Below are 25,896 nucleotides of genomic sequence, written 5' to 3'. Positions count from 1 at the left end.
TCACTTTGGTGATCATTGATCTGCCTCAGAGTGAGTCATGCAGGCAAGTCAGTGTATAGACACGCCCACTCATGAATATGCATAAGCAGGCAGCAAACAGACCATTGGTCAGAAAGTCACTTTTTAGAGATTAAAACTCTGAAAAACAGGCGAGTTTGGGAAAATAAACCTCAAATACTATGTTTTTGGTGTTCTTAGAACAAATGGAGATGTGTGAAAAATGCATGATATGGGACTTTTAAATCTGGGACTACTTTACCCTACGTGCCATGAAATGACGTCATTGGTGACGTGATAAGCCCCTATTGGTCTAGTGAGTTCTATGGGAGGTGAAGCGTTTAGGATCATTTAGCAGCTTTTTCAGTCAAAATGACAATTTGTGCTGCTTTGGGTTGTTCTAACAAGCAGTAAAAGTTTAAAAAAGTTGATGTAACCCTCTTTTGTTTACTGAGAGATGATAAATCAAAACCGTAACCCGAAAAAATCTGTAGCCACAGGGGGTGACAGTTCCCACTCTGCTGTTTCTTAGACGCCATTAAGGAGAGAAGAAGAGCTCCTTGTGTATGTAAATAAAGGCAACCAGGATTCACTGCTGCTCATTAGAATCAGCAGTGAATCCACTGCTGGGTTGAGCAGATTTTTTATTGATAGGGGACCTTTCAACCAATATCTTTACTTTTTACTCCTTACATTTAAAAAATGAGCTCGTTACTTTTAAGACCTTCGAAGATGACGTCACTCCATAAAAAAACACAAACCAACTACAGTATTTTCACACCAAAAAGGCCACATGATTGTCTTGAGGCTAAATGAAAAATGTTGGTAGTTTCAGGATTTTTCTATTAGCCATGTCCCTTAATTGTTTTTATTATGAGTGCTAAATTCTCCAGATGTTCAAAAGTAACAGATTTAACATGTTTCCATGTACCAGTTTTCTACAAATTCTTAAAAAAAATTAAAATGGAATTTGCTGGTTTAAAACCCTGTCTTATTATTGAAGGGACATTTGTTTTACTTTTTTACTTAGGTACATTTAGTAGCATGTACTTTTTTACTTTTAATCAAATAGCAACTTCATTACTTTTAATTTGACCAGAGTCATTTTTTATTCAAGTATCTATACTTTTACTTAAGTACTGAAGACTAGAACTTTTGCCACCTCTGGTCACTGTAGGCTCCATCTGACACTCTTCCTAAAATAAATCAGAACAGTGTGCTAGGCGTTGATACCCGTGTCTCGCTGCACCTTCCAGGTTTTTAACTCAATGACGGAGTGTGCGTAGGGGCAGTTTTCCTCTTTCTCGCAGTCGTATCGAAGGGCCTTACTGCACAAATCCAAGCAGCATGTTGGAATGAGTGGGCGAATCTTCCCGTAGGTGACATTGTGGGACCTCACCACAAACGCCAGACACCTGAGTGACAATTAAATACAGACTTCAGAAATATTAAGTGCTAATAAAGGAGAGGACAGGACGTGAAGGTTACAGATCCACTTGCTTGTTGGTGTCAAAGTTGTGGCGAACGTCCACATTGTAACAGACCACGGGATTGTTTCTGCTGCGCTTACTGATGATTCTGGGTTTGTTGTCGTAGCAAATCTACAAAATGCAGCAGAAAGACAAACATGGTTAGCAGGTGAGTGTCATTGGAAGAAGGACATGCCTCGGACTGACGACTTTCCTGTTCGCGTTTGCATGAGAAGTGGTTCCTCTAAACATGAATGAGAGGGACTTGGAGCACATGTGTTTAAAGGTGCTTGGCTAATGTGGCCCAGGTCAACTACATCACAATATAGATCTACTTTACTTTCATCATCATCCTCATCATTTAGGAACATCTATCCAGCTGCACATTTGCTCAAATTCAAAGTAATCACATTAGTTTATGAGATGTATTGACACAGTAAAGGCCACCTGTTCAAGTTTTGTGCAGTGCAGGAAGGGCTGGTGACGGTCACGATTTAGCAAAACAACAACATACCCGTCAAGTTTCCCGTTTTGGGTGGAAAACTCCCGTATTTTATTCCTCTTTCCCGCCATCATCACATATTAGTATTATCCCGTATTATAATGTAGTAATAATTAAAAGATAAATTTAAAAAAAAATTAAATCAACAAATGTACTTTATATACCCATTTATGTTTTCATTTAGGCTGTCTTATGATATAGAAATCAGGGCTGGGTGATATGTCAAGACTCAAGATATATCAAGTTTTCTATTTTGGCAATATAGAAAACTATAAGAACGTATATACCCAAGGTTCCCAAAGTGGGGTACGGGTACCCCCAGGGGTACACAAATTAACATGGGGGGTACGTGAATGAAAATTAAAAACAATGACAACATTGGAAACTAGAATATAAATAGAGCAGTTAATGCTATTGCTAGATTAATGCTAGGTTAATGTTAATGCTAGGCTAATGTTATTGCTAGATTATTGCTATTGCTAAGCTAATGCTAATGACAAGCTAATGCAGTGCAGTTGCTCTCTGACCGGAGCAACTGTGTGAATGAGGTGTCTCAGCAATCACACACTTTCATACACATGAAAAGCGATCAACAGGGAATGTTTCAAAGATCTACCAGTTGATCGCGATCGATGGGTTTGGCGACCACTGCTGTATTGTATCACGTATTGTCTGATTATGTCTGCTGTGTATGTTTATTATTTTGCCTTTTATATTCCATATCTGCACCATGGGACTACGGATGGAAATGAGCTTTTTAGCTAAATCTGGGGTATTTACAACTTCGGCTGTACATTAATACACTCTGTCCCACTAAAATAAACTACTAAATAAATGATTCTAAATTACTTCAGGTGCTGCTGATTTACATGGATTTTCATGCAAAACAATCAGTAAATACTAGACAATGAAAGAAGCTTCTACAAGACCAAACGTGTTACCGTTTAGTAGAGCTTAAGTGTACATACCAACTATTATATGTTAACTCAGCAGGAAACTCTCATTTGTTTGTTTACACAATATTAGAATAAAACCTCATTATTGCCAGAGCTCTGGGGCAAATTTAACACAGCAACAGTAGTACAAACAACTGCTTGTTGCAACCAACGTACGCACAACTCCATCTCTGAAAGGGGGGCGTGTTTTAAAGGTGTCGCTACTGTCGGAGCTCGTCTGCCAGTTTCTCCTCTTTGTGTGACACCAACTATGCAGAGAAGTTTGCGCAGTAGTAAAATCTGAGCTTTGCATTTAATTGGCCACTTGCGGGTGTACGCCCAAGTATGTTTGAGCCTTTATGATGCTATAGGTTGACCCGACCTAAGACAACAGCATCTTTGATTGGGAAGTCATTTACTTTAATAAGATTACGGGAGAGGAATTTCAAGTTGGTCACATAAATGCAATAAAGAAAAACAAGAAAACTCTGGACGGGGTTCCAAAAGTAAAAGGATACCTTGAAAAATATTTTTAAAAAGTATTGGGCCATTAAAGTATTTACTTAGTCAACATAGCTACAGGAAAGGAAGAACTTCAGTGCTATTCTCTGGACTTCCTGAACAGGTTTTATTTAGCATCTTGAATGGATATGCAGTAGTCAGCGCATTTAACTGTGCCTGTAGAGACACAACAATGTTGCATACTTCTATATGTTTTAAGCATTTGTTAGGAATTGTTTCATAATTTACATTAAATAGAGGGCTGCAAGTTATTTACATCCAATTGCAGAATTACCGAGTTACATACCTAGGGAAACACAGATATAACTACATGACAGTTTTGGGGAGAATATCACACATTTTCTCCATCAAACTGGTGGTTCGTGTAGGACTTAACATAACATTGCATGCACAAGAGCATCATGACATCAGTAGCTGCTGGTTGAGTAAACATGGCTGATAATAGTTCATATTCACAAGTGCACATACACATGCTTCTGTGTCCACCAGCCCACTGAAATAGACAGAAGTGTCTGGCATTAAAGAGAAAGTAAATGGGACACGAACAGACGGACACGGACACACAAATGCGGAAGGACGGACACACACGGATGGACGCGGACGGACAAAGACGGATGCACGCACACACTTGTGCTATTTTACGCTACACTATGTTTGGGATCCGAGTCTCGGCTAAATCGTGTGTCATGTAGTACACGTGGTGTCGTGTACATGGTAGGGATGTGACGATTAATCGTAAGGCAGTTAAAAATCGATTCACAGATATCACGATTGACATCGATGCTTTGAAAATTGAATTGCAGTACTTTTTTTAAACAGCAGAGGGCGCTATATATTTATCACGTCTCTTGTATAGCAGTGAACACAGCGGACGGAATCTGCTACTACTTTCTTTCTGGCCGCCTTCTACGCTTACATGTTAATGTTACATGTTAATAAATGATTAACTACCCCTTTAGCACCAAAAGAATATCTGTAATATTACGTGAATATCTGTAAAAGTCACGTTTTTCTATTAGCTCTGTCTGCTAGCATAGCATCTCTTCTTCACTGCAAGAATTTCTGCATGCCAACCGACCACTGGGGTACCAGCGCCCTCTGCTGGTCCAAACAAATATCTGACGTAAATCAGTGCAATGACGTTTTTTTTTTTTTTTAAAGGAGACATATACGTTTAAATCCTTCCTTTTTACATATAAATCATACAGTTGTGGTCTAAATAAAGCGGAACTGCAATGCTTGGGTCTGAATTCCTCATTATTATAGCTCCACCCCTTTTCTACAACTTTTCTGATGTTCTTCTGAGAGCAACTCGTTTTGGTGCTGTCTCTTTAAATGCAAATGAGACACTTCATACCCCGCCCCCTCTCCAGGTTACAGAGGTGACACTCGGTTCAACTCCACCCTGTTCGGCCATTTTTGTAGTTTGATAGAAGAGATACGATTATTTAGCGGCGCAGAAACTTTTTATTCACACGTTATTTATAAAATGTCAACAACGTTAGACTTGTCCATCCAGCCTTACATGTTCCAGCCAGAGTCTGACCCAGTGGAGCGAGATGAAAATGAAGATGATGAACCTGCAGAACCCTAACAAGTGAGCTAACACAAGCACCGCGCTAACGCTAGCGCCAAGCTAACGTCACGAAATGCATTTTAATACAGTCTTTTCAAAGACAAAAACGGCAAAATGAAATGACTAATGAAAACTTTAGACTTAAATTAAATCACGTAGGCCATATCATCAAGGATCTAAAACGAGCACACAGCGCTAACATATGAAGACGGTGCAACTGCTAATGCTAACAAAACAATGACAGGGACGTCTTATCATCACACTTTTTAGCGTTATTTACAGCTTACCGAAGTGCTCTGTTCATCGTCTCCAAAGATAGAAGGAATTGAACCCTCAATCAGACAAAGTCTTTCTGTAAATCCTTCTTTATACTGGTGGAGGTTGATGAAGCAGTCATCATTGAAGTGCTTCACACACACAAAAATGACCTTACCCACAGATGTGGTACATTTCTATAAAAAATAAAACTCAACCAGACACTTTGAAAAGGTTCTGATGCTGGGAGACGTTGTAATGAAGCGTGTGGGTTACTACATCCAACAACCCAACATTTTGACTTATCCTCTCGTAACTTGGACTACAAAATAAAAGCGAGAAATAAAGATGGCAGATTGCTTGAAGTGTTGGACCTGGAGTTGATGTCCTAATTTGGCAGTTCTGCTGCAAATACTGTGAAGTTATTGTTCAAAAAACGTAATAGAGAATTGAAAAATCGAAACAGATTGAAAAATATGACCAAAACAGAATATAAAGATATCAACGGAGCACCTGAAGAGACTAATTAGAACTTTTCTGTACTTCTAAACACTCTAAATATACAACAAAATGCATTTAAGGGCTAAAAAAGTGGATTTAGCATGATATGTCCCCTTTAAGTCCAATTGTTAAGGCACAATTGTTAAGGGCGACCGTGGCTCAGGTGGTAGAGGGTCGTCTTCTGATCGAGAGGTTGGGGTTTCGATCCCAGTACCTGACTACGTGTCGAAGTGTCCTTGGGCAAGACACTGAACCCTAAGTTGCTCCCAGTGGTCGACTAGAGCCTTGCATGGCAGTCCTGTGAATGTGAGAGTGATTGGGTGAATGAGCTGATATGTAAAGCGCTTTGAGACTGCTTCAGTGTGGGGATAAAGCTCTATATAAATCAAGTCCATTTACCATTTACAAAATTCATTTTCAGTTGCACTTTTAAAAAGAAAAATAACTATTATGCAGTTTTGCATTGTTTACTATAGAACCAGAATTTAAATTAATAGGCTTCTTCTTCATTTGTATTTTTCCTTTATTTATTTCATTCAAGATTTGTAGTGTAGTGTACATGGTGTAGTGCGCATGGTGTAGTGCGCATGGTATAGTGCGCATGGTATAGTTTTCCTAAGCATCGCTAGTGTCTCTCCACTTCCGGGTTCTGCTTCTTCTTCTTGTGTTTTAATGGCGACGCTTCAGAGTTCTTCTTCTTCGAATTTTTACGTTGTATTTCCTGATACCTGGTGTCTGGATGTCATTTTTCAGTTACAATTACGTTTCCAATTACCCATGTTCAATTATGATTACAGTTAACAGCATTTTTTTCCAATTATAATTATTTTTCATCCTCAGAAAGTAAATTACAACTATATTCTAAATTACTGAAGTTTAATTACAATTAATCACAATTACTGAGCCTTAAATTAAATAACCTGATAAAAGTTAACCTTCCTCTTGTGTTAGCATCTCTAATGCTAATAGGTCATAAATCAGCTGTAAAATACACTAAAAATTAATATCTATCATCTAATTAATTTTTTATCTATTGATTACCTTGTTCCTAATCAATGAAAATATAGGTTTTGATGTTTATTTAAATGGTAAATTGTGTGAAAGCTTGATAATAAAAACATATTTTATTAATTATTAATTACATGTGTAGAATTGTACATTGAACTGTTGGTTCCCCAGTTTTGTGCATAATTATAACTCCTCTAATTTTCATGGCAATTGAAATTACAAAGTCAGTTATCTGAACTCAATTACAATTTAATTACCATTACAACAGCAACAGCTTTTTAAAATTACAACTACAATTAAAATTATGCCATAATTGTAATTAAGTATCAATTCCTCAATTACAATTTAAATTGACACCAACCCTGATAGACGTACAGTGTGAGCAGTCAGGTCGTGTCAGAGTGTAGTTCCGTATAGTGTGAAAACATGAATAGTGAGCTGCGAACATTCGGACTCTGTAATTAAGTCGCACAATTTGAGCTGGAGCTGAGTACAACAAAAAAAAAACGCACTGCGTATGCCTGCCAGTACTTTTTCTGTCCCAGCTCCCTTATCTTCTCCATCAGGACACAAAAGTTGGGGTGCGCTAACCTGACAGAGGTACATGAACGTGCCCTTGTTCTCCTGCAGGAGATGGATGATGCTGCGGAGGGGGTTGGGCTCAAACAGCAGGTCTCTGTCCAGCGTCCCCTTCCTTTCTTCAGTCCAAACATCGATCTCCAACTGGTTGTAGGCAAATGTGCATTTCTCCCCGTATTGGCAAAGACCAACTTCAGAGTTCAACACCTCTAAAGAAAAAGATAAAGAGCTTTTTTTAAGAGAAACCCTCATCATCATCATCATCTGTAAATATCAAACTATATGTATGAACAAGCTCAAATCAAGTTTCTTTTTTGGACTTTTACCTCTACAAAGTACAAAAGGTCCAGTGAATCCACTCGGAGTAGGAATGCGTCGCACTCTGGTCCACTTTGCTTTATACTCGTCCTTTCGTCTACATAGCAGAATGCTTCGCTGACATTGATGGGGTAAGTCTTGCTTGTGAACGTAGCTGTAAATCCCCACGCCTAAGAAAGCAAAGAGGATTTCACTGTTTTTGTCTCCTAGGGCCAAAAGACAGAAAACCGTTTTAAAGTGAAACTCCACAGATCAATAATAATGAGCCAGGGATGTCAAACTTGAGGCACATGACCAAATCTGTCTCCTCATGGTATTCAATTTGGACTGAAATAGAAAATTACCCTTAAAGTTATTTGTTAATCACTTCTAGAGTTCTATAACATCATGCTTCCTCCTCACAACTACCTCAGTGGTTTGTATACACCCGTTTACAATAGGAAAGGTTAAAACTTTGGCATAATATTCCTAAATTTGCTGGGTTTTTGCCAGCCACTTTGAGCGTAAGGGCCCCCGACGTTGTAACTCTGATCCAATAGGGAGTGATGTCGCAGCGTAAGGGGGTTTTTCTGTTGTTTTTCCCTTTTTTTAATCGTTATCGTTGTAATAATTGTTGCAACTACACTAAAGGGACTCCCAGGCGTGCACTGGTTGTTTAAACTCTCTTTGCAATCTGCATAACAGAGACACACATACTGTATGTCAGCCGCACTATTTAACACAGGCGATCTGCTCAGATGCTCCAGTCTTTACCCGAGGACCCAGAGGACCCCTGCAGCCACTTAGCTGCCCCTGATGCTGCCTGTGTGCATCCTCCGCTTTGTAACCGTAATCACCATAGACATGATATACGTAGACGCCGCATTGACTGTGGAGGGACACGTCAACAGCGCCGCCATCTTGGACCGGTGGTGGTGGAGGCAGCGGTGCATGGACATTACAACATTTCTCAATCTTTAAGTAGAATTATTCGTTGAATTTTGAACCGATTTCCAAAATTTAAATTTTTTTAAAAACGTCACATGTAGCTATGATACAAGGTTTTACCACTTAACACTTAATCTCCACTCCCACATTCTTGAATATTTCAGTTATTTGGCTACAATAATTAATGATGATATAATAGTAATAGTGATAGTAATAAACAAAGTAATGGTTATAATAATAAAAATAAGAATAATAATAATAGCAATAACAAAATCATATAATAAGAATCCAGTAATAATATTAATAATAAACAATAATAAGGTAATATAATAAATAATAATAGCAATAATAATAATAATAATAATATGAGAACACCAGTAACTATAATATAAAATATAAATTATAAAAAATAATATGAGAATAGAATTATGTTCATAAGAATAGCAATAATAATACAGTAGTAGTACAATTATACAATAATAATTGTCAAATGCAATGTATAGCCTTAAACAATGTTGTCGATAAAAAACTGAGCACATCTGAACATTTTCTGGGTTCCTTTTGTTCTATTTCTATCTATCTATCTATTTATCTATCTATTTATCATGTCTGACATTTGTTACAAACAACCCCCGTGAAAATTGTTTGCGAATTCAGTGATTTATGACAACTTTAATAGAGTAACACATTCCTCTATAGATGAAATACACTGTAGGAGCGATTGCCACTGGTTCAAGATGGCCGCCCTGTAGACGCACCGCTCTAGTGGGCGGCAGCAGTCAATGCGGCGTCTACGTATTATGATGTTTATGGTAATCACCATCCAAAATAAACATTGTTCTTCAACCAGATGTAGCATGTAGTGACACATGAAGCTGCAGTTTATCAAATGTTATTTCTTTTCTATACAGTGTCTGCAAGTATTTATTAGTGGAGGATCTATACCAGGCATGAGGAACTAACTACATTCACCACCAATTCAACAAATAACTTTAGCTGTACTTCACTAAATTTAGCCCTCAGTTATAAATTTAAAAATGGTCTGTGCTAGCGGCGCTACGCGATCCCCCCTAGCTGTGAAAAATTCCTGGTGAGAATCCTTTTTGTGTTTTAAAAAAGGCAAAGTTTTTCTGATCTGGCCAAATTGAAATCAAAATTGATTATATTGCCTCCTGATCCAAAAGGATAAAAGGGGCAGTATTATGAAAAAATCACTTTATAATGGTTTAGCTACAGTGATAAACATCCTTTAGCCTCATTCAGAGGGTCAACGTTGAAAAAGTTCTGTTTCCTCCCTCCCTTATTATTCCACATTTTATAAAAAGTAAGCTCCAAATGAGCGAGTTGGATTTGTGTGTGTGTGTGTGTGTGTGTGTGTCCCGACAGACCTTTTTGAGGGAAACAGGTTGCACACGCCTGCAAGAACTCATGTGTGGACGACAGTGGGTGGGAAGGAGCAGCTGGACTCGGGTGATGCGTCTCCTTTAAAAAGGCAAAGCCAAATTTGAAGCTCATTGAACACATTAGAAGAATAGAGTAAATGCCATAATGTCTCACTTTGCTTTGGTTTGTTAGAGTGCATGTGGCTGTAGCGCATGTGGCTGGAGCTGCAGCGTCATAAAAGGATGAGACACCTGAGGAGAACAGAAAACAGAGCGAACAACTTAAATCAATTAAGACATGTTTTACAGTGCACAAAATTCATTTAACAAATGTAAAAAAAAAAAAATAGATGTTATGGGCAAAGTAAACAATCCTATTTGCGATAGATCCCAAAGGTATCCTGGTCTTTAAGCATGTTTTCTAGAACCTCACATACCCCGCTGTGTCTTCACCTTTGTTCAATGCTGCTGCAAATGGGACTTTCCATTGGTAAGGAGTATAATGTCCATTTACACATCCAAACTAATAACGTATTTTATTTTTATTTTTGTTTAAGGATAACAAACTTAAGATGTAAGTAACCATTCATAAAAATGAAGTTACAAAAAAAAGTCACATTTTCAAATTTATTTCCAATAAAATTTTAAATCTTATATATTCTATCTTATTTAAATTTTACAGTTTGATTATTATTATTGTTGTTGTCAATAGGTCTGGGCGATAATCTCAGATTTTTTAAAGAAAAAATTGAGTTTATGCACTTAAAAATGTCTGTAGACATCAGATATAATATCAAAAGTGCAACTTTATTGCTTTTTCTAGAATTAGTTTTTGATCATGTTTGAACTCATATTTTTTAATCTGAATTTTTTTTACTGCATTTTAGTTCAAATATATTCACAAAGTGAAAGTATAGAAATACAGTTGTTTAAGACTGTCTTTTATTTTTTTTAAAGAATAATTCAAACATTCAAAAAATGAAATTTCAGGTGACATGGGGTCCCGACCCCAAGGTTGAAAAACACAAATTTAGTAGCTCCTGAATAGATTTATTTCCAAAGTTTTATCATTTCCCGTCATATCACGCCTAAGGCGGGACCAAGACTGACAATTTATTTGTTGATTTTCCACGCTCTCGCTCTCTTTCAAGTCCCCCCTGTAGTGCCACCGCGTACCCCTAGGGGTACACGTACCCCCATTTGAGAAATACTGCTTCAAAGTATAATTACTAGTTTATTCAATTGCAATGTTTTAATTTTAGCAAGGTTAGTACACATTCAGAACCATAAATGCAATGGGACTAATCATTTGCATAATTATTTTTGTGTCCATTACTGTATTCCCAACACCAAAAAAAGATACATTAAAAAAAGAATATTATGAAATGTCTTCTAATAATCACCGTTTGTGCTGAAATCAGACAGAGAATCCAGGCCTGATACTCCGACTGAGACCGAAGGCAAAGCTGCAGCAGAAGGAAAGGAGTCAAAGCTGTCCAGTGAGTTGAACTGGTGAAGGTCCAGAGCTGTGAAGCCCACTTCAAGAACCGCACTGTCCCTGATGCCAGGTTCCATAGCAGGAAGACCCTCAAGAGATGTATTTCTGAGGTCTAGCTTGTTGTTCAAAGCAGGATTTGGGATTTCATCCAATAAATCATCCAGGTCATCAAGAGTATCTAGACTGTTCAGCGCCGTGATCGTCTGTGCTAAGTTTGAGGAAACGCTTCCTACTACTCCATTAGTGGAGGCTGCTGAGAGGTCGTCTAAGATGTCCAGCGTTCCAGTGGGGGTGGCAGAGAAGGAGTCCAGTGAGTTGAGGTGGCTGTGGGGGGAGCTGAAAAAGGCGGGAGGAAGCTGAGGCGTAGGATCGGGGAGGCCGGGAGGGGCGGCGAGTGTGAATACGGAGGTTGTGCTGGGAACCAAGAAAGCTGTCTGAAAAACAGAGCAAGAAGCTTAAAGCTGCTGAGCAAAAACGTTCCTAATCACAATAAGACAGTGTAGGCCTCATAGATCAATACATTGAAGATCATTCATTTTAAGCAGAACTAAGTAACTTTTTCACCTTAGTAAATCCTACTCATAGTCCCTATGAGGGTAATACATGTGTTTATGGGGTGATTGGGGGTCTTTCATTCCCCCCTGCTGTCTCTGGACAGAAAACAGCAATTTCAACTTTCCTGCGTCTGACCCGATAGCAAGATGTACTGCTTTACCTCAGCCCAAGACACACTAATGATAGATTATGCACACGGTTGTCTACAAAGTCACTTTTCTCCAACTCATATCAGGGCGGAGCCAGCAAAACAAAGGCAGAGAAGATCTTTGTCTGAGGAACAGAGCAACTGCATGCAGTGACAGCTCAGCAGCAACACACAGCAACCACACACACTGTCGTCACGGCAACAGGCACACACACATATCCATCCATCCATTTTCAGAGCCGCTTTGTCAGCACACACACGTTTCCACACTCCCTTCCGTATTACTCCCACATCATTCATTTATTTGACTTGTCTCTCTTTATATAGACCACAACTGTATGATTTATATGTAAAAAAGAAGGATTTAAAACAATGATATGTCCCCTTTAAGGGACTTTCTCAACATCCCACAGTGATATTCTTCTGAGCTGCCACTAGGGGGTAAATTTAAAAAATACCTTGATTATGGACATTACTCATGAAGTAGCTAAGTAGCTACTTTTATTTTGAAACGCCTTCATTGATAAACAATATAACAGGTTGATTTGATCAGATTATTGCAGTGTGACTGAGGATCGGCCGCTTTCTGTCTGATGATCATCATCATCATCATCACTGTAAAGCGTGACAGAGTTAGATGATGTAGATATGATGAAATAACGCGTCTACAGAGCGTCCTGCTTTAATACAGAGGGATGTTTACAGTGAAACAAAATTATTAACTTACATAATACACAGTTTTAAATATAAATAGTTTAAAGTGACCTGAGCCTCATTAAAATATGTGTGGGAACAGTTTGTGTTCCATCCTCATCTGCATATGACAGCATGTTTCACTCTGTAGTGGATCAAACTGTGACTTTACGTTGGACATAGTATGAAAATAGTTGAATCACTGTGACCAACGTGGACAGAAGTCTGTGTTTGTCAGAGTTTTAATTAATCACACAGCAGCAGCTGAGTGATCACAGCTGTCAATCAATGCTCACTGATGGCTGAGATAGGAGGAAAACTTGTCCCTCCTCCCATCTTTTGTAGGAGTGTACATCCTTTTGCTGGGCGACGTATGTTACCGATAGTGCACGTTTAGCTCTTGTTCCCGATTTCATGCACTTCCGTGAGAGGAGGAGACTGGGACGGATTATCACAGTGGGGGATGGGATTTATGGTTCAAATTCAGCCATGCCCCTCTGTCATGGTTCAAGAATCAGGTAGTGCAGCTTTAATAGCCAAATACATATGTATTCAGCAGAAAAATGTGGGTTTGGTGTTTTGGTTCCTCTTTAAGTAATTAAATAAACACAGAACATTGAGGATTTCCCCCGACATCAGTGAACAGTGATTAATCTTCAGCAGAGACTTCACCTCAGAGTGTGGCTCAGTAGGAAAGCTGTCCAGGTAACTGTCCAAATCATCTCCGATCAGCTCCGAGTCATCCACAGGGTTTGTGTTTTCAGGCAATAATGAAACAGGAAGTCGGCGGCAACTGGCCACTGATGACTGAAGGGAGGCCTGAGGCATGCTGGGAAAGCTGACTGAGGAGGAAGAGTGAGACATTTAGATATCTGTCACTTAAGACTGTATATTTAAAGTCACTTTTAACGTTATTTGGCCAAAGCAGACTTGCTACAAAGAGTTTTTAATGAAGATTTGAGTCCACATTTTTACCTGGTGGGAGGTTGGGCAGAGAACTGGAATCATTTTCTAATTTTCCACTTGGCCTCTGGAAAAAACATAACAAAAATACAAAAATGCAAAACAAGAAGATGCAGCAAAAGCCCAACATGCAACACAACACAACAATGGATGTAGTTGTACAATAATGAGCAGAGTATTTTCAGCCTATGTAAATATCTTAAATGCATTTAAGGCTGGACAACATGGACAAAATCAAAATAGTTTTTCTTAAAATGGCAATAAACAATATCAATTTAAAAAATAAAATCGGGAATCAAAGTGACTTGCTCAAAATGTCACACAGACAGTTCAGTTAGGACCACTTTATTCAAAAATAAATGATTAATTTCCAAAAATGATGCATTGGAATTTAAATATTTAGCGATATGGGTCTGTTCCGGGACCTCCTTGCCCTTTCCGCGTGCTTACAGGGAAAGCCAGAGGTAGGGAGAGCACTCCTCCCTGACCTTCCATGAGCCCTGGCTAAAGGCTAAAGCAAGGAGAGCGGTTAGTAGAATCCTCCTGGAACAGAGCAGAGCAGATGTTAATGACAGCAAAATGACACCCAGATAGTTGGATACATACTGACCCCTAGGAGTTGGGGTGGAGGTGGGTTGCGAGATGTTTGCTGAGGAGGTATGAGACAGTAGTCACGGTTTAAGTAGTGCCTCCTGTATGCATTAGCCAATGGGGAGCCAATCTGGGCTGTTGGTTGATTGGAGGTGTGGTTGGCTTGACGTCTGTGACCTACCTGAACTAACGCTATGCTCAATTTATCTACAGCCACCTGCACAATATCAACACTGGCTTTTTCGCTTATTTAGGATAGCACATGTGAGTAATTTCTGTACCGTGGCTTGGTGTTTTTGTCAGAAAATGACAGGAGAAATAGCAGAAGCAGTCACTGTTATCTCAATGCAAAATTAGCTTTAAAAATAAAGCTACACTGATAAGAATCATATCTTTTTTATAAGACATAGAACTCTCGATTCATCTTAAATTTTGATATATCGTAATATCGCCCAGCCTTAAATCAATTGACATTTCTTTTTAAAACACCTTCTACAAATAACACTCAGGTTCTTTCACTTGTACCCAAGATAACAAAATAATGCTAAAAACCTCTTTGTGTCTTTCTTACAGACCTTTGTGCTGACATATGGTTTTCTAGTTCTCAGTCCCAGATGGACGGACAGCTCCTGGGCAAGTTCCAACACCTGTTTGTCCTGTTAAAGATCAGACACATGAAACTATCAGAAGAGATGAGACACCACTCTTCTACCTTATTCACCTTAGCAGAAGAGCGACTAGGGGTACGATATCAGCAAAAAAACAAGTCCAGGATTATATCGGCCTGTGTGTAAAATCTCCAATATAATATATGCAGTTTTTATTAGATTTAGTAAGGTTATTTTCGGTATCCTCTAATGTATTTATTTTATTCAAATGTAGAATGTTATTATGTTTATGGTTAAAAAGTATGTAACCCATTGATTAATAATAAATGGGTCATTCTTTTCTCATACCTACTGTGACTGACTATTGTTCTGTAACTGGTCAAGACTTTTCAAACAATCAGGGTACAGTATATGCAGGAATCCTGATGTTAATTTCAATACCTTTTAAGACTTTTCAAAAAACCACTTTAACGGTGCAGTCAGTAAATTGTAGAAAAGTGACTTTAAGCTGACGTCTCCGAGAGCCAATACCTTCGTGTTACGGCCCAAGCTTGTTTGAGTCACAACAAATAAGAAGGGCGGACACCACGCTTTTATTTACACCAGGAAATTGGAAGTGTGTGTGATCGCAGCAGCGTGGCCGAGCCACAGCAATGCTCAGAGGTAGTGTGCCTATGGAGCTCAGTCCGGAGAAGGAGATGAAGGAAGGAGGAGGAGGAGCGGAGGCACCAAACGCTCCCGATCTCCGACACAGACATCCAGGTTGGAGGAGAAGGCAGACGATCAGCCCAGCACAGAGCTGCACCCGTGGAGGAGAAGAAGCACACAGGGAGCCTAGCAGCAGGTTTCCAATGCCAGTGCTAACGTTAGCTTGTTTCCGATACTAATGCTAACATTACTGGTTGGTGTTGTTTTATAAAAAAGTAGCAGACAATATCTTTATGTAGTGACCTGAGAGTCTGATCAGTTTTGTTGTGTGGTTTACACGCCAGCCTCCTCTGGGGGAGGGACTTTGGAGGTGGGGCAGGAGAGCAGCGGAGGGGGAGGGATGTGAAAGTTGAACTTCAAATTTAATGTAAAGTCCTCTCTCTCCTCCAAGTTACCGACTTCACCTTTAAGCTGTTGTTAGCATCACATCTTTAACAGTTGTAGTTTGTAATTGAACAGAAATGATGTAAGCTGAGAAGGAATAAAACTCAAAGGAATGAATTAAACTAAAGGCAGGTTTATTGAAATTCCCCTCAGGTCACAACAAGTAACAGTTATTCAAGGCCAACTGGCAGAAAACAAGAACCTATTTGCAAAGTGTTGGACTTGGTGATAAATAGGGCCATTAATGACCCAGATTTTCCTTCTGCCTGCTCAGCAAGATGGTCTGCATCAATTTAAAGTGTGTTGCACAAATCATGCAGGATTTTCTTCAGCTCTTTGACTTTAACTGTACTGATGCCCATCGTTGCTACGCTTATCCTTTTCTTACCAAGTGTGCAAAAGGCATCCCACCAGAGATGGGTGATATTGACTAAAAGAATTATCGCAATAATTTCTGGTATTTATCACGATAAGGATAAAAATCACAATAAATAAAAACTATAAATTAAAAATAAATTAAAAAAACTCCCAACTTAAAGTGTAAACAGGTTCCTTACAAACACAAATAAATGTGAATACATCAACACTAGACACATAGCACCTAGCTGATATTTTATGGAATATATTAGTGCATGTGGATCACTAAGCTATTTTCTAAAAAAAAAAAAAAAAAGCACAAATAACTCCATTAGTGTTTTTACTGCTGATGAATTTTGTTTATTTATCTGATAATGAGTTACATAAAGTTATGATTAATAAATATTTCTCTGATTTCCTATAATTAAACCAGATCAAGTTGATGATTTAATCCTTCAGTATATTTATGTGTAATAATCACAATAGTTACATTAGTCTAATGAGACCAGCTTTGTCTGTGAACACGTGAAATATCATTAAAAAATATTGCGTTTCACAAGTTGGGACGGATGAATAGTGACATAAATACTATGCTAACATTTATTTCACACAACGTGACATGTTTAGATTTTATCCTTTCATAGTAAAGTGTTAAATCTGACCATAAACAAATTGATGGCTCTCTGTGGCTTTATGATGTGACGGTTTGGCAGTTGTTTAATGGTTTTTGTTGCTATGATTGTTAGGTTCTGTTTTAATGGGTGCCAGCCAGGTTTCCCTCCTGACGTATAGGATATTTGTATAAGTATATAGTATGAATACACCCTGTTACATATGACACACAGACTGAAAAACAAAACCAAAACATTCAGGAAATGTAATTCTTTGCAAGTATATTGAAAAAATAAACACAGAAAATATATATACAGACGTAAATAAATAATAAATGACAAGCGCCGCGGGTGGATGAAGTGTCTCCAGTAAGGACGCGACTGGTGAGGGCTTTGAACGATCTTGTACGGAGTTTCCACGGACACGCTCTGCTCCGACCCATAAACCGATGCTGCTGCCTCCACGGCTCTCTGAGGTAGCTTTGTTCTGTGGAACAAGGTTTTTATGGACATTCTTGGCTAAATTGAGGGACAAATGGCCCGTGGTCCTCGCTAATTTCCGACATGAGAATTTATCGTTTATATCGTGGGATGACATATTCTTACCGGTGAGAATATTTTTGACAAAATATCATCCCGTACGGGTGCAGCCCCGAGGTGATCTAGCTCAGAGTACGCAACTGAGTCAAAGCTTGAATATCAATCAAATTCAATACCTCATAAAATCGTGACGAAGACTTTTCTAATACTTTTTAAGGGCCTTACATTTTTTTCCCACAATTGATTTATCAACTTTTAATACTTTTTAAGACCCCGTGGACACCCTGACATTCATATGAAAAAATTATTATTAAATATTTTCTGCGCTGAGATCGGATCGATATCCGACAATACTCGAGGCTGCAATATCGATAAAGTATCGGAATTATAACAAGAACCTTGGAGATTTTAATTATTGACAGGTAACGTGCACAACCTTGATCTCACACTTTGTCTCTATTAAGGCAGGAAGTAAATATTGTGTCCTAAAGTTGCTGTGTGGAATAGTAGAATTTCCAGATCCATTTCACCGTAACAAAAAAAAAAACAAAAAACCCTTAAATTAATGTTTGTTGAACTCCAAATCAAGTTTTCATTTAAATAAACCTTGACAAACAACCGTGACATAAAGCCCCCTCTCTTGTGCTTTGGTTACCTGAGGCGAGAGCAGCAGACAGTTGGTAGTGCATTGATAGGCGTCCTTATACTGCCCGAGCTCCTTCAGACACAAAGCCTTCCTGTACAGCGCCCTGCGGCTGTCACTGCACTCTTTCAGAGCGCTGTCGCAGTCCTGCACGCCTTGCTCAAAGTCACCCTGTAAACAAATAAAACACAAAACAATCTTTCAAAAATAAAAAAAGTGACACAGGGATTAGAAATTTGACTAAGTAATCATTTCTTTATGTGTGCAGGTTGACATGTGGTTAGGTTAAAATACAGCCTGTACAACAAGAACAATGACATTTTTGCTTCTTTAGTCAACACCATTCTCACTAATGAAAAAAACTGTTGTTTTTTTAGGGTCAGTGCTTCAGATTCAGTGAACATTGTTTTGTGGATCATGTTTTTCCAAATATCACACTTGTATTACAAAGTGAGGGGACACGGGGTCACAAAAGCCTCACGAGATGAACTCCAAAAATCTAAAATGCACGCTTTAAAAACAAATGAGAAACTGTTAAAATCCTTGATTCCAGGAGTGTTTGAGTTCACTGTCCAGGACAACTCGCACTGGTGAAATGTTGAAGGACACCTCCTTCTGTAGAGCCAATTAACCCTTTCCTACATCAAAAACCTAAAACTGAGACTGATTTTCTACTCGAAAGTATACTATGAAAAATGAATGTAATAAATGCTGGTGTTTGAATGAAGCCAGCTAACTTTATCTTATGTATTACAGGGTTCTTGCCAACACTACATTCAGTTTTCATCGTATTTCCTGTTTTTTCCTTTTTTAATCGGTACCGTCGTAATAGCTGTTGCACACTTGGACACAACGGGGGCTCCCAGTTGTGAATGGGTTCTTTTAACCCTCTTTTTAATCTGCATAACCAAGAAACACATACATTAGCCGCACCATGTATTAAATAAAGGTGATTGGCGTCTTTACCTGAGGACCCCTGCAGCCTTTTAGCTGCCCCCCATGCTGCCTGTGTGCATCCTTTGTGTACGTAATTACCGTCCACATAATTTAGCTCCGAGGAGTGTGGACAGTTCGGACTTTGCTGTGCGCCGAGGCTCAAACATACTGTGGCCTGGAAGGGCCAGGCGGCTAAGGCAACGCCCCGCTCCTAACTTGCCACTTACCAGGGTCGTGGACATGGTTACCTCACCTAGCCCTCTCCGGCGGGGAGGGAAAGTGGAGATTGGTGCCCCTCTCACTGGCTGTCCTCAGTGCCCCGACATGAAGACCGAATCACGACAGTTGGCACTAGGTGTCGGTGGTGATGTCGGTCGGCCACCCACCCACCTACCCACCTGACCCGCCTAGAAACACGAACCACTGTGTAACTGCACAGCAGAACACCGTGAATGGAAGCATGTTGACCAGCTCCTTTTCTTACACAATAATTTGAAAGTGAAGACAACAACGATGACGAGTAGCTGCACATTTGTCTCAGCACTTACGGTCGCTGGCATTAATAATTCATTGTGTTCTTTATCCATCCACTGAATCGAAATCGAATCAAATTGAATTGTGAGGTCCCTTAGATGGCAGACCCCTAAAAGTAAGCATTAGCTTTACTTCACTAATTTTGGCCCTCAAAGAGTTATACATTTCAAAATTTTTCGTGCGACATGCTGTGAAAAAATTTTGTTTAGAAGAACGTGATGAACAGCTAATTTCAGTTTGAAACTCTACTTAGAACCTTCTTAAGATCCAACAGTGCAAAATGTAAATGTTTTAACTGGTCTTAAAATTTTGATCAGGACTGTATCAGGCAACAATACAGTATATCGTAAAATTCAAATGCCACAAGAGCTTTCATCAATGGTACGAGTGGTATCACAATACAACGAAGAAAATGCCCAAAGGTCTCAATTGTTGGCAGAAAATGTAGACGTATTAATATTGTTGAAAAACAACATGTACGTATGATAAAGCTGGGCTGTGTAGACTGTTCTAGTTTATTCTTTAAAAAAATAAACAGCAAATAAAAACCATGATCATATGATTTGGTTTTAATTTTAGCCTGGCATCAATTGTCAGTCTCTGTTCCATTTGCATTTTAAATAGAAAAACATGTCTTATTTATGTTATTTAATATTAAATTCCTTTCAATTTGTAAAGGTTATACCCAGAGTTAAAATAAAATGGAGCCGAATGCATTTTTTTTCCCTTTCCAAAAATATGGTATTGCACTGTTATCGTGGCCCCATTATTGTCCATTGCATCGTGAACTGTGTCCATGGTCCCATCCCTGGTAGAAACCTAAACAAGTCCAAACAACGAGATTGATCCAGAGTGTTGGACGTATCTCACCATGCTGTGGTAAGCAGCGGCTCTGTTGACATACAGGCTCTCCAGCAGAACTACAGGGATCTGAACGTTGCTCGTCTCGGCGTAGGACGACACATTCAAGGCTTCAGTGAACTCTTTGATGGCCGGCTCCCACAAACCGTCTCGAAAGAAGGCGTTACCCTCATCTAGTAGATTGCACACTAACTTAGTCAGGAAGTCCTGGGGGATAAATCAGGATGGATCACACAAGTGGTCAGAAAACATGTTTTTCCTTTAACATCACACTAGTATAATGTGTAGTAAGGAATAAACAGGGCTTTATTCTCAACATTTCTAATATTATGAGAACATGTACTCTCTTAACTATGAGCTTTAGAGACAAATGACACAAACACATTGTTCCCTTTTAATAACCAAGGCTAACCACCTTTAAGGAACATCTTAATGAGATCTGGATACAGATGTTAAAGCAACATTATCACCTATGTCAATGCAGAAACTCTACTTTGAGCACCTCATTGATGGTCAAAGACCTCACTTTGTTGTTCTAGCATGTTTTGTTTTAGATCAATAAAAGTAGAGCTGCACGATTAAGGCCAAAATGATAATCACAATTATTTATCATGTTAGGGAAAAATCTGTATTTCTTTTGCACTACTTAATATAAAACAATATCTGAACAGTTTACAGTGCAAAATGAAGCTTTAAATAAAAATTATACCAAAAACAAAATGTATCCAAGAATTTAAAATGTAGCAAGGGTTAACTGAATTAATACATTATTACAGAGTGCCTTCACAAAACGCAACACATTGGAAACACTAACAGCTCACATCAATCCACCAAATGACTCAAAGCTGCTGCTGATTAATGGTTGTGAAAGAGCCTGATTTCATATGAAGCAGAGCACACGTTTTAAATTAAAATATTGCCGACGATGCGGTTAATTTAATTGCATCAACTAAACTCCTGATCACGATTAAAGTTGGATTAATTGTGCAGCCCTAAATAAAAGTAAACAATGTCTGAATTTTCCACCAAAAATTGTAATTCAAGAAATTGGAAGCAATATGATGCCCAACATAATACACAAAATAAGTTTAACTCCAAAAACACACAAAACAACAGCACAACACAAAAAACGTCAACAAAAATACAAAACGGATTCCAAAAATACACACAAAACAACCACCTAAACTCACAAAGTACAAAAATACTAAAAATGTTTAAAAAAAGATTAGATTGGCAATCAACAAAATGCAAATATAACTCAAAAGAAATAACAAACACACATATTGACTCATAAAACACAGTAGAAATTCCAAAATGCCAGATAAATAAACAATAACCAAGGAAAAAGTCCACAAACAACAACAAAACGTTTGTTCTTTCCTGTGTTAATGCTCAGATTGCTTATTATTCTGAATACGAGCATGAATGTTGATAATGTGGCCCTCGGATCAGACAAAGACATTTTTGTGGCCCCTGCTGTGATAACAGTTCAGTCCATCCTGATCTAGTACCTTGTAGCCTTCTGGGTCTGGATAAGCAAGTGAAGACCTGAGGAGAAGGAGAAGAAAAGGTGAGATGAAATCAGACACTGTTTGATGTCAGATGTTAGAAAGTGTCCAGTGCTCACTCTATGAATCTCAGGGCATGGTTGATCTCTTCTTTGCGTCTCTGTCTGGAAGGATCCATGATTGTTTACTGCAAAAAGCACATGAAACAACGATTAAAAGCAATGAATCAGACGAACAGAGCAGAGATAATAAAAGCCACCACACCATTAAAGCCTTGCTGTAGGGTGTAGTTTAGGGCCAACTTCAGGTCACACCTACCTGCTCCGAGAGGAAGTTCCTAAAACAGAGGAAAAAGCTTCAGAATGTCGTCGCCGCCATGCTGCTGAATCAGAGCCCAGAGGGGCAACGAGCACGTGCTCACAGGAAGTGGGAAACGGTGATTATTGCGTTGATTCTGAAATAAAAACAGTGACATAAACCGTGTGGGCCGCGAAGGCTGCACAGTTAAGTTTCGCTTTCCAGCAGCAGCAGCTTTACACTTCTTCAGGGACACGCTGTGTGGGAGGGGCTTAGTGACGTCACCAGCCGTGCGTCAGTGTGTCTTTTTCTTCTTTTTGTGAAGTTTATTGGAAATCAAAGGAATTGTGCGTTTCCGCCACCTACTGGTAAGGAGTGTGGACAGCATGTTTACTAACACTAATGTATAACTGAGGAAAAAATAAAACACAGTAATAATCAAAAATAAATTTTAATTAAATAATCATTCAAAATATAAACATCTATCAACTTTGTTGGTCTAAGATACTGACATAAAATCTTATAATATTTAGTGTCTGACTCTTTTTGCAAAATATGAATTATCCAGATGCATCTGCTCTTTCCTGAGATTACAGATTAGCTGTCCTCTTTCTGCTTCAAACACTGCATAAAAACATGTTCAACTGTTTCCTGTTGTTCACATTATTCACACCCACCACTCTGTGCTTTGCCATTTTAAATACTGTATTATTTAATCCACAGTGCCCAAATCTTTATATTACCGTTTCACATCTTCTATTTAAACCAGCTCTTCTCGTTTCTCCAACCTTCCTTTGGACTCAATACAAAAACACCTCCCAGTTCTTTCTTCCTGCATTGCTTTTGCCATCGTTCCTTCAGTCTCCTCTTCACTATGCCCTTCACCTCCATTCTGCTGTAACCTACTATCATGTCTACATGACTGTGGTTTGTGCCCTTCTTTGCTTCCTTATCGACCTTATCCGCCTGCTCATTACCTCTAACCTCTATATGTGCTGGTACCCACAAATATATAACTGTAATTCCCATCATTGGAATTCTATACAATGTTTGCTTTATTTCTAATAAAATATCTGGTCAGCTGTCTGAATGGTTGTTCTGTAAACTAATGAGAGATGAACTGGAATCTGAGCTTGTTTCCTCTATCCACTGTTTGCTATCATTTCCCCTGTATAAACAGATGAGCCCTCACTGATTCTTTTCCCTATTCTAACCTGAAACTCTGGTATATTTATTGCAATTCCTACATTGTTGGCTGTGTTCTTGGATGCATCGGTGTAGATTTTAACATAATTGTGGTAAACATCAATATATTCCTGTACAATATATGGACTGAGTTGAAATGATCAGTTTTTCTTTTTCTTTTCCAACAGTGTGAGATCTACAGTGGCTTCAGGTAAAAGCCACAGTTGTATATATGTATGTGGCAGGATGGGTTTTTTTTCTCTTTTAATTACTTTACAATAAACTATTAATTAGCAAAGAAAAGATGGTGTAAGCCACCCAGGCCCGTCAATTAATTGAGCTCTAGACGTGTTTTCCAGTTTAAAAAATCTGTTTATTACAAGAATATACTTCTCTTGAGACAATGTTTACTTGAAATAAAATCAATTAACAAAAGTGACCAGTGCTGAGGCTGGTTGGCGGATCTCAGGAAAATAAAACACCTAAAATGTGGCAACAAACACTCACACACACACGTGGGGACGTCAACTCAGGGACTGCACAGCACACAACGAAAAAAAACCCTCCACCAGATACCAGGACCACCACCGTTGGCGCTTAGTAACTGCAAAATAAAAGAATTAATGGGAATTTCAAACAGAAGTTGTGGTTATGTGAACCAACAAGGATTAAACAAATGCATGTATAATGAAATAAACCAAATATACAGTAAGCAGACAATAAAGTTATTCACATACAATGTAAAGAATAATATTAAATAACTTAAGCTCAACCAGCAGGATGTCCGGTAACCACAAGTGTGGTGTGAAGCCGGACGGCGTTCTGTGCCCGTCAGAACGATTCACAGGGCTGTATTGCAGTCTGGCTGATTTTTATTGTATAAGGACCAAATCAATCAATCAATCTTTATTTGTATAGCGCCAAATCATAACCAATGTTATCTCAAGGCACTTTACAGTAGAGCAGTCTTAAGGACGGACTCTTCATTTTATGGATACACACATATGCATATATACGTAAATACACATACATATGTATCCCACACCCAACATGAATTCATGCTTAGTATTTAACTGTCATAACCACGCCTGGCTGAAGGTAAAGATAAACTTTTGCAGAATACTGACAGAAATGTAAATTACGGATCCAAGCACTGAGGTAAACAAACGTAGATGGAACTACATGGAGCCCAAAATCAAAGTGGTCGTATGTTTGCAGTAGACATTACGTTAATGGTAGGTTGTGTATTTTGGGTATATAATTTCTTCCTGACTGATTTTATGACATTGATTATGAATTATCCTACATTTAAATTGTAATTTATTCAGTAATGACTGAAATGTTTGACTAGTATGTCAATCAATCAATCAATCAATCTTTATTTGTATAGCGCCAAATCATAACCAATGGTATCTCAAGGCACTTTACAGTAGAGCAGTCTTAAGGACGAACTCTTCATTTTATGGATACACACATATGCATATATACGTATATACACATACATATGTATCCCACACCCAACATGAATTCATCATGGCGGCAAGGAAAACCTTCTGTTAAGCAGCAGGAACCTTGTGTGGATCCCATTCCTATGATGAACAGCCATCCACGTTATGCTGTGTTGGGTGTGTGCAGAGGAAAGGGTGGAGACAGAGTTGTTGAGACTCTGTAACTCCACACTGACGATCACACGGACCTGCAAGACAAAAGCCAGAAGGAGTACAGGAGCAAACACACAAGGGAAGAAGCAGACATAGAGGGAGTGTTTGAAAGAGGAATGGGACCCTCTCCGGTCCCTCTCTAACCTAAATGACCTCTCTCTTAACGCCCTCTCCAACCTCTCTCCAACCGAGCATGCCAGAGGAACCCCGTAGCTTACTTTAGTGTACACAGAAGACTTATTATTCACGTGTACAAACTGGTACCTATCAGATAGGTAGGACTTAAACCAGTTTAGGGTAGTCCCTGTGATTCCAAGTAATTCCTCTAATCTCTCTAGTAGAATATAGTGATCTATAGTGTCAAAAGCTGCACTAAGATCTAATAAAACCAGCACTGAGAGTCGTCCTTCATCTGAAGCCCAGAGTAGATCATTATTTACTTTAACTAAAGCAGTCTCTGTGCTGTGTTGAGCTCTAAAGCCTGACTGGAAGTCCTCGAACAGGCTGTTGTTTTGAAGAAATTCACAGAGCTGAGCCGCCACAACTTTCTCAAGAATCTTTGAAATAAAAGGAAGATTAGATATAGGCCTGTAGTTTGCTAAAGTGCTGGAATCAAGAGTAGGTTTTTTGAGAAGGGGTTTGAT

General features: G+C 38.8%; 1 protein-coding gene across 1 annotated transcript in view; it reads right to left on the bottom strand.

Moving 5' to 3' along the window:
- Nucleotides 1–22,688, bottom strand: part of LOC114468132 (zinc finger CCCH domain-containing protein 7B-like) — a 35,457-nt gene extending 12,769 nt beyond the window's left edge. The window contains 15 exon segments of the mRNA XM_028454839.1: nucleotides 1,231–1,412; nucleotides 1,498–1,598; nucleotides 7,357–7,553; nucleotides 7,671–7,832; nucleotides 9,978–10,071; nucleotides 10,147–10,223; nucleotides 11,375–11,903; nucleotides 13,538–13,707; nucleotides 13,841–13,895; nucleotides 14,995–15,075; nucleotides 18,283–18,441; nucleotides 20,611–20,808; nucleotides 22,113–22,149; nucleotides 22,229–22,296; nucleotides 22,428–22,688. Coding sequence (XP_028310640.1) covers nucleotides 1,231–1,412; nucleotides 1,498–1,598; nucleotides 7,357–7,553; nucleotides 7,671–7,832; nucleotides 9,978–10,071; nucleotides 10,147–10,223; nucleotides 11,375–11,903; nucleotides 13,538–13,707; nucleotides 13,841–13,895; nucleotides 14,995–15,075; nucleotides 18,283–18,441; nucleotides 20,611–20,808; nucleotides 22,113–22,149; nucleotides 22,229–22,287 — 2,101 coding nt within the window. The 5' untranslated portion in view covers nucleotides 22,288–22,296; nucleotides 22,428–22,688.
- Nucleotides 22,689–25,896: the final 3,208 nt, after the last annotated feature.

The sequence above is a fragment of the Gouania willdenowi genome, chromosome 8 (assembly GCF_900634775.1).
Source record: "Gouania willdenowi chromosome 8, fGouWil2.1, whole genome shotgun sequence".
Classification (NCBI taxonomy): Eukaryota; Metazoa; Chordata; class Actinopteri; order Blenniiformes; family Gobiesocidae; genus Gouania; species Gouania willdenowi.
Note: the sequence above shows the minus strand (reverse complement) of the source record. Positions and strands in the feature narration are given on the sequence as shown.